We start from the raw sequence: 8,687 nt of genomic DNA, 5'->3' as shown, positions 1-8,687 counted from the left end.
TTTATCTGCAAATTTTTTACTAAAGCTAGGTTTTTTTAACAATATCTCGATATAAGATTAAAATTTTTCCGTCTGACTAGAAGTTGGGCATTGAAGTCTTACAATAATAATATAAATATATCTGATAGTTACAAACTATACTTTAACTAAACATAAACCAATATTGGCATTATGGTTTCTATCTTAATTGAATAAAGTGCCACACCATAATAGCAAACTTTATTTTATCTGTAAATTTGACCTGTTAAAATCATCGCATGCCAAATACGTTCATGTTTAAAACCAACTATAGATCTGAAGATAAATAGATATACCTCTATACCTGATCCTTGATCACTTTGTTATTAAATTGTTCTTTCTTAACCGGATTAAACCAGGCAATATAATTATTAGATTTAACGGTACGTGTGCACCTCTTAGATGGATATAACTGAAACACGTATCACATTCTTAACGTAAGTAATTTATTATAAACGTTGTAAAAATAGCTTTACTAATTAAAAATCATTGACTGTCTATTTTGTGTTTGTATTTTCTGTTTTCACGCTAATTTTCAACACATGTTTGGCCATACATGTACCTCGGCAGTCGATCTCGCCGGTTTTCTTCAGATACCATTACATACCGATACATCCGCAAGTGACCTTACACAAGCCCGAAATGATATCTGAAATCAGCAACTTTTAACATCTGTGTTAGATTATTTAGACAGTTGGACACATTTTTCTCTCAAGTTTGTTATTGGCTTCTACTTAGCTTAGAAAAAAGAGTTTGCATTTATAGATTACAAAAAGCCTTTGATACTGTGAATCGTTTGGCCTTGTGGCGAAAACTGTTAAGTAACTTTAGTGATGGAAATGCTTAGAAATTATATACAACATGTACTCTAGTGTCAAATCTTGCGTCAAAGTTGGCAATAATTTATCTGGCTTTTTACCAGTCACACAAGTGTGCGACAATGGGGAAATCTTTTCCCTGTACTATTTTCATTGTTCTTGAATGGTTTAGCAATGTTTATGTCTTTGAAGTTTGAAGGTCTAGAAACATTGTCGAAACCTACTTTTGATACCTTAAGTTTTAGTTGTATTTAACTATACTAAGGTTTGTACATTATATTGTATGCTGATTTACAAGATGCATTATTTGCAATGCAAGACTTTTGTGCTGCGCTATGGGGATTAACTATTGGTGCTGCTAAAAATAGCTTGTTAGGTTAAGTTAATCCAAGTTAGATAAGCATAATTTTGATTTTTTATGATAATATTAAACTTGTCATTGTTGATGACCTTTTTTATTTTGGTGTTCAGTTTAATTTTAATGGATACTTTTCAAAAACAAAGAAACGTCTTGTTGATCTAGTCAGAAAGGCTATGTTTTCATTAATCACTTAAGCTAGGAAATTCAACTTGCCAATTTCTCTTCAAGTACATCTCTTTGATTTTTTCATTACTACTATTTTGTTGTATGGTACGGAGGTACGGTCTGTTGAAAATATTAATATATTTAAGTCCTTTCAGCTTAAATTTTGTAAATTCATATTGACATTTAAACCATCTACACCTTGGGAAAGTGAAACTTATTCTTGAACTTACTAAAACCAGATTGTTGGGACATTGAGAATTTAGCGTAATTAAGAATCTTAAATAAATTAAATAAAGAAAATGAAGCATGTTGTGAAATACATGTTTTGGTGCGAAACCAGTTACCATTTTAAACAAAGTCATTCCGAGATATTTAAAAGAGGGAACTATTTCAATTAGAGTGTTGTGAATATAAAAATCAAATGTCGTTTGTCTGCCACGTTCAAAAAATCATAGCTACCCAATATTGTCCAAAAGATAATTAATGCATGCGGTACATCTTAATGTGGACAGTTAACGATATTAAATTCAAAGTCATCGCTTTTATCATAGATTTTTGTTACATAGAGGATAATGAATGAGTGTAATTTAATACTAACATAACTGAACGAGTTGAATAAAATCATATTTTGCGAGCCTTTGGCGAATATTTTATTCAACTCAGTCAATAAATTTAGTATTGAATTTACATGAATATAATATTCTATTTATCACATTTATATAAATGTATAGTAATGTATAGCCCAAATGACGTCACGTCAAAGTATTATTACACTAGTGTCATAACGTTTGTATTAAATGGCTTTATTACACTCCTGCGCCGCGGTTTATGTGATAATATAGTATATTAGATCATTAAAACGATCATATGCTTTTATGAATTCACACAGTGCGTAAAATGTCATTCTACTACAAATCAACATGTATCTGTAAACAATATATCAAATGACTTATTCGTTTAATACTTTATCCGCCAACAAAAACACCGATATTCTGACAGCCTTATTTTGAAATTATTTTCCTAGTATTCTTGTAGGTTGTAATTTGTACTTCTAATTTTATTTTTAATTCAGATAGGGGTCTTTTCTCAAAATGGCCGATGGAGCTGCAGGAAACGGAAGTGACGGTAAGAAAGTTAAAGAATTTAAATCAATTTACATAAAATATAAAAGATAAATTTCGACTGAAAATATCTAAAAATTACGGCTTATAAACAATCAATTTTCAACCTATTATTTTAGCGTTATAACACGACGTTATAACACGAAAAAACGTGCTTTAATCCTATAATATTTTCTTTTATCATATAATTCTAAAATGATATCTAAAAGATTACTGCCGCCACAGGTTTAATCCTTAACAGCTCTTAAAAACAAATCGGCGCTGATTGTGTAAGCAGCGCAACGGCGTCATCCTCAGTATACAACTCATAAAGGCGCATTTTAAACTTACAAGACTGATAAATGAAGTACTGATGTAAACCAAATACAATCCAGTCTGACACGTAAGATTTAATATAAAGAATAACCTTTTTCGACGTAGTCGTATTCTTTTGATTTGAATTTCAGTTTGTATGGACACGCAACTTACTTCGTTATAATGTGACCAATCAAAATCTGCAAATTATTGGCTAGCGTTAATGTACCGGAATAAGCAGTGTATTCTCCAGGCCTCTGACACAAAATTTCTTTTATTTTTTATATCAAAGTTACATGTATTTATAATAAATCCTGTTGCAAAAAAAAAGAGAAAATAAAAACAGAACACTTTATGTCAAGGTTTCTGGACGATACGAAGATCAATTTTATATTCTATTCAACGAACTGTTGTTCGGTCGTACATGCAGAAAGTTTGAAGGAATTCGTTATCTTATATGTACAAAAATGACTGCTTGCTACTGAATTAAAAAAATTTAATAAAAAGATATTACATATTACTTCTTTTGTTAAGCCGCCTCCGTGGTCGAGGGGTTAGAGTCGATGACTTCTAATCCAGGTACCTCTCTGGCGTGGGTTCGATCCCCGGGAGATGCTTTGGTAGTTTAGCGCGGAGGAAGGTAGTCTAGTACTGGTGTAACTCTCCAGAAACGATGGTTAGGAAACTACCCGCCTATATGACTGAAATACTGTTGGAAAAAGGCGTAAAATGAAACAAACAAACAAACAAAAAACTTCTTTTGTTTTTAGCAACAGTAGTGAAATTGAAGCGTTATTCAAAAATCGCCAACGGAAGTAATTTACCTACGGCCTTCGTGGTCAATTCCTGCGCATCGGTTTAAAATACAGTCAGGTGCAAAAAGTACTGGTGATTTTGGCCGCCATATTGGATTTATCTGAATCAATCAATCAATCATAGATTTCCTTCATTTAAACAAGTTACTAGTTTGCTCAAACCACAGAAACCAATTGTTTTCTTACCTTAGTACTTAGTCAAGTGTCCTTTCAGTCTCATAACTGACATTAACCTTTTGGGTAAAGACAAAAACAGGCTCTGAACATAACTGTTAGGAATAAACATCCATATCCTCTGAATTTCACTAACTAGTTCGTCAGGTGATTGTGCAGGCCAAGAAATGGACTTTAAACTGCTGTCAGCTTTATATTTTTGAAATAAGCAAGATCTGTGAACTTGAGCATTATCATCTTGAAATAAATAATTATTATCAGGAAAATGTCTTACAGTAACAGGCCAAATGTTGTCCTTAAGAATGTCTTTGAACTTATCAGATTTTTTTAATTCCTGTCACTTTACTTTAGATCCCCACTCCATGCCAGCAAATGCACCCCCATATCATAACTTGAAACTTCCTGTTGCTCTTAGGTGGTATCAAGTCTGGTCTATAGCTTTCACTGTTCTTACGCAACACATGTGCTCTGCTATGATCATTACCAATAACTATCTGACTTTCATCTGAAAATATAACCTTATCCCACTGTCCATTTACTGTCCATTTTCTTTTATTTAAACACCAAGCCAGTCGTTTCTTTCTGTTCCCACAATTGTCGACCACACGCTTTCTAGCAACACGTCTATGAAATCCATGCTTCCTCAAAAGATATTGTACTGTACGTATAGACACTTTTTAACTTCTTTTTTCATTAAAAGTCGATGTAATATCACTTAATATGTCTCTTCTGTTCACCTTAACTAAACGCTATAGTTGACGATAATCCCTGCCAGTCACAAGTTTTGGCCTGCCACAACTTTGTCGTCCCTTCGTGTTTTTGCATTTTCGCAATTTGAGGCTAAGAAGCAACTATACGACATGGCGTAAATCAGCCACCATAGTGTATTTAGTTTATTTGATATTTACATCTTACTTTCTAATATTTGAAGACTGTCCGGATGACAATACAGAACGCATTGCAAAAGCGGTGTGCGAAATGCTGCAACCAAAGCTTGATTATCTAAGCAATAGATTGGACGTTCTGTCCTATGATAGGGACAATTTAATGAAGCAAATACAAGATAAAGAAGGAGAGATTGAAAGAAAAAAAAGAGAGCTCCTACAAGTTAAGGCAGAAAGGGAAAAAATAGAGTCTTCCAAAGAGATGGCATTGAGAAAAAAGGAAAGGAGGATAGAAGAATTGGAAAATGAATTGAAGGCATTGAGAGGAGAATTGAGTGAAATTCAAACCAAATTACAGCTCAAGGAAAATCAACTGGTAGCTGAAAGAAGAAAAAGAGAAAAGGAGGATGGTAATTTGTTTTAAGTTATATTAATATTGCCCTTAAGTCCAACCTATCCATCTGAATGTGAATTGTACATAGAAGTAAATATTCAATGTATGTATGACCAATATCTTTTTATTTTTAGATACTAGTATATTTGTATGAATTGGTTTTACTTTATTTACAAGATAAGTGAATTATTTATGATATTCTCACATAAAGCAGTATTGATCTTGCTTCACTTTTATGATTATGTCTAAAAGAATAATAACGTGCTCGTTAGTAAAACTAAATTTGCGGTGGCATATACGTGACATTTGCAGGTTTTTTTTATCATATTGTGATCAATAACTTATTATTTTGTGACCACAACTTATCATCTTATCGCCTCAAGGTATTATATTGTGGCCACAAAATATCATCTTTATTTTAGCCAATTCATCTTTTACAAACGTTAATATCACACTGGCTATAGGTTCGCAGAAGCGGCGGAAAATAAAACTGTGGTGGTGTATACGGGAAACGTTTAATAATTATTATTGTCCCTCATTTTTGTATGGTCAGGTGTTTCTATCATTCTTCTTTAAAGTATGTAATTAAAAATAGAACCTGTTGTAAGATCGCTGACTTAAAACACTCGCCCCTCTTTCCTGTGGATTCGAATCCCGTTAGAGATCTGTATCTGATGAATATTTTTGAAGATATATTTCGATGTCTTAATGATAAATGACTAAATTTGACGTGATTTTTTAAATCATTCTCTTTCAAACTGACAGAAACATCTTTCAAAAACTAATGTCAATTCTTTAAGATATTCTTCCCTTTGATTCTGTTTGTTAATATTCCAAAACTACGGCAAGAAAAAATGACAGAACACGTTTGGCTTTACTATACAATTCTTGACTTGATCAAAACAGTTCCTCGACATGGAATATTTTCAGCATACAATAAAAACAGTGAGAGTGAAAATGCAAACATACAAATTTAACATTTAGCATTGTCAGTTATATACAATATTCATATTTTTGTTTCTGATACCATATGATTTTATATTTCAAAGTATCAAGGATGTCCCTTGTTGGGACTGTGTTTTGGTAAACAGGTAAAACATTTTTTGGAAATACTTTAGGCTTATGCAACCTTCTAAATGTACTCGCCTTCCACATGATCTACGGTGCGCTAAAAAGTCTTAAAAAAGTGATCCCTCGGAAGCATTTAAACATCAAAATTACATGAAAATTGCAGACTCAGTTTGATTGAGAATCATCCTTCAAGTCAAGTCATTTTCAAGTCAACCTCCAAATTATTTGGACCTGAATGATTATGGACATTTTAAAAATATTACCGATTTACTTCTACTTCTACTAAAAGGGATGTTAAGATTTTATGTTTATTTATATAGCGCTACACATAACGTAATAGATCAGAGACTAAAATAAATCAGCATAAGTATAAACAAACTGACTTATAGTCCCGGCAGAAAGAAGCAAATCTGTTTAACAAAGGTTGTGATAAATAATTGGATGAAAATCGGATCGAAATCGTGGATTCCATCATTGTTGATTGATCAAAAATTGAAATATTCTCGTGTCAAATCAGTAGGGCCTTCCGAATTGGTACAGTAGTTAACCCAAGCCGGAATCCGCCCCCCTATAGAAGACCATCGACTCGTCAAATTCTAGCAAATTTCAACTCATTATCAGTCGATTAGGTGTAACTTATTTTGTAAAAAAAATCAACACTTCCTAAAGGAACGCATATAGGAATTTCTATGGACTATCCAAAAGAAAATATCGGTAGTTGTGTCCGCGAGATAATATTTTGAAGTCTCAATATAGTAAGTTGTGGCCACAACATTATAAGTCGTGGCCTCAAAATAAAATATTGACGCCTCAAGACAAAAAGTGGTGGCAACACAAAATGATATCTTGAGGCCACAAGATGAAAAACTGTGGTCACAAAATAATAAGTCGAGGACACTACATGAAAAGTTGTGGCCTCAAGATAAAAACGATACTACTAATGTCACCTATATGTCCCCATTGTTGTTCAACTGAAAATATCACATATAACTTAAATGTATGTAAAAACAATGCTAAGCCTCTTACAACTGCTATCACGTTTTCTTGTCGTTGTTATTGTTTGTTTGGGTTTTTTACCTTCAGCAAAATATACATTATTCTGCTATAAATCGATTTTGTAAATTTGCAGATCTTGCAACTAAGATAAACAAAGCAAAACAAGAAATGCAAGAAAAATTGCGCCAAACTGAAGAATTTAAGATAAAATTGGAGGAGTTAAAGAATAAAAAATGATTGTATAAAAGTACAAAATGTACATGAAATTCAAAATAATTATTTACGAAAATCATTTTTACTTAAATGTTCATTGTAAAAAAAAAGTGGTTTTGATTCATATTTTGATTTCAATTTTATTACGATCTAATGATTGCATAATGAAAAACTGCTAAGAAATTGAATCAAATAACTATTGTATCTGAAAAATGTTATATTATTAAACGCGGTACTACCTGTCTCATTCAAGATAGCATAAAATACCTCGAAAAAGAATTGGAATCTGCAACCAATGCAAAAGTAGACGCACACAAGCAACTGAACAGAGCAAAGGTGGCATATCAACAAAGGAAAAGTAAAATAAATATTGAAGAATACAAGAGAAAGAACCTGAAATGACTGTATGTTATTTCGCAAGGATAATGAACAATCGGTGTCCTTCATTAATTTTTAACTTATAAAGATTTTGACAGGTTATTTAACCTCAAGTATTTAAGTTTGTAGACAATGTTACTCTTTCCGTAAGGAGATGTTTATATTTGAAACAACCTAAATCAAATAAAAAGGTCTTCATAACAAATTTATAATACTGCACCAATTGTTTCCTTTTAACAGAAAATAATTTATAATTTCGCATCAGGCAGGTTTATTGATAAAGATAAACGTTACTATTATCCAATTTAAATATATGTTACAAAACAGTGCATTTTGTTAAATTAACACAATATGACTTTGTATGTAAAAAATGCAGTGTATGATCTATATAGTTTATAAATGTATTACATGTAATTAATTATCTTTCTACAAACGATTCTGTAATTAATACTGTGATTGATTCACTGAAACCTTTGCTTGAAATAAAGATTATTTAAAAAAATGAAATTGCCGTTCATGTTGTACTTCCTTTAAGGTAAGCCATCATTTTTTCCTGGTTAGGGTAGCGACTGCCATAGAAAAAAGAACATGAAAATGAAAAGTTAGAAACAATGTTTACTCATTCTTTATTTTCTACATTTAGCATGGACAACTAAAAGCTTCTTCGACCAATTACTAGAGTATGGCATACCCTCCACGATTTAGAGTAAAGGTTGGTCATGACTATTTAATGACCCCTAATAAATGTCAAAGGTCAAGTTTTTCATGGTTTTGGCAATAAAAAGCCTGTCCTGTCAATGATTAGACAACGTTTTGAAATAGAGAGGTAATCTTAGGTGTAGAAGTTGGCCTAGTAGATGACTCTTATTGATTTTGAGTTAATGTATAAAGTCGCACTGACCTCTTCAAGCTTTTCCGATCGCTAGCAAGAGATTGTTTTTAATAATTTTTTATTCACGTGTATTTCTTACTTGTTTTGCAGCAA

General features: G+C 32.1%; 1 protein-coding gene across 2 annotated transcripts; it reads left to right on the top strand.

The window, feature by feature from the left end:
- Positions 1-360: 360 nt before the first annotated feature.
- LOC132735699 (chaperone protein ClpB-like) lies at positions 361-8,191 on the top strand. 2 transcript variants are annotated; one of them, XM_060722679.1, is made up of 4 exons: positions 361-455; positions 2,435-2,487; positions 4,698-5,060; positions 7,578-8,191. In XM_060722679.1, the coding sequence occupies exons 2-4, from the start codon at positions 2,454-2,456 to the stop codon at positions 7,724-7,726; spliced, it is 546 nt and encodes a 181-aa protein (XP_060578662.1). In that variant the 5' UTR covers positions 361-455; positions 2,435-2,453; the 3' UTR covers positions 7,727-8,191. The 2 variants fall into 2 exon arrangements, with proteins under 2 accessions (XP_060578662.1, XP_060578663.1); XM_060722680.1 differs by having other exon boundaries at positions 7,245-8,191.
- Positions 8,192-8,687: the final 496 nt, after the last annotated feature.

The sequence above is a fragment of the Ruditapes philippinarum genome, unplaced genomic scaffold, assembly GCF_026571515.1.
Source record: "Ruditapes philippinarum isolate M1 unplaced genomic scaffold, ASM2657151v2 ctg12701_1_1_1_1, whole genome shotgun sequence".
NCBI classification, from domain to species: domain Eukaryota; kingdom Metazoa; phylum Mollusca; class Bivalvia; order Venerida; family Veneridae; genus Ruditapes; species Ruditapes philippinarum.
This window is presented reverse-complemented; position numbering and strand designations above follow the sequence as displayed.

Coding starts and splice junctions, on each gene's coding strand:
- LOC132735699 (XM_060722679.1), top strand. CDS start 2,454: ATGGCCGATGGAGCTGCAGGAAACGGAAGTGACG. Junction 2,488..4,697: donor TGCAGGAAACGGAAGTGACG/GTAAGAAAGTTA, acceptor TAATATTTGAAG/ACTGTCCGGATGACAATACA. Junction 5,061..7,577: donor AAAAAGAGAAAAGGAGGATG/GTAATTTGTTTT, acceptor GTCTCATTCAAG/ATAGCATAAAATACCTCGAA.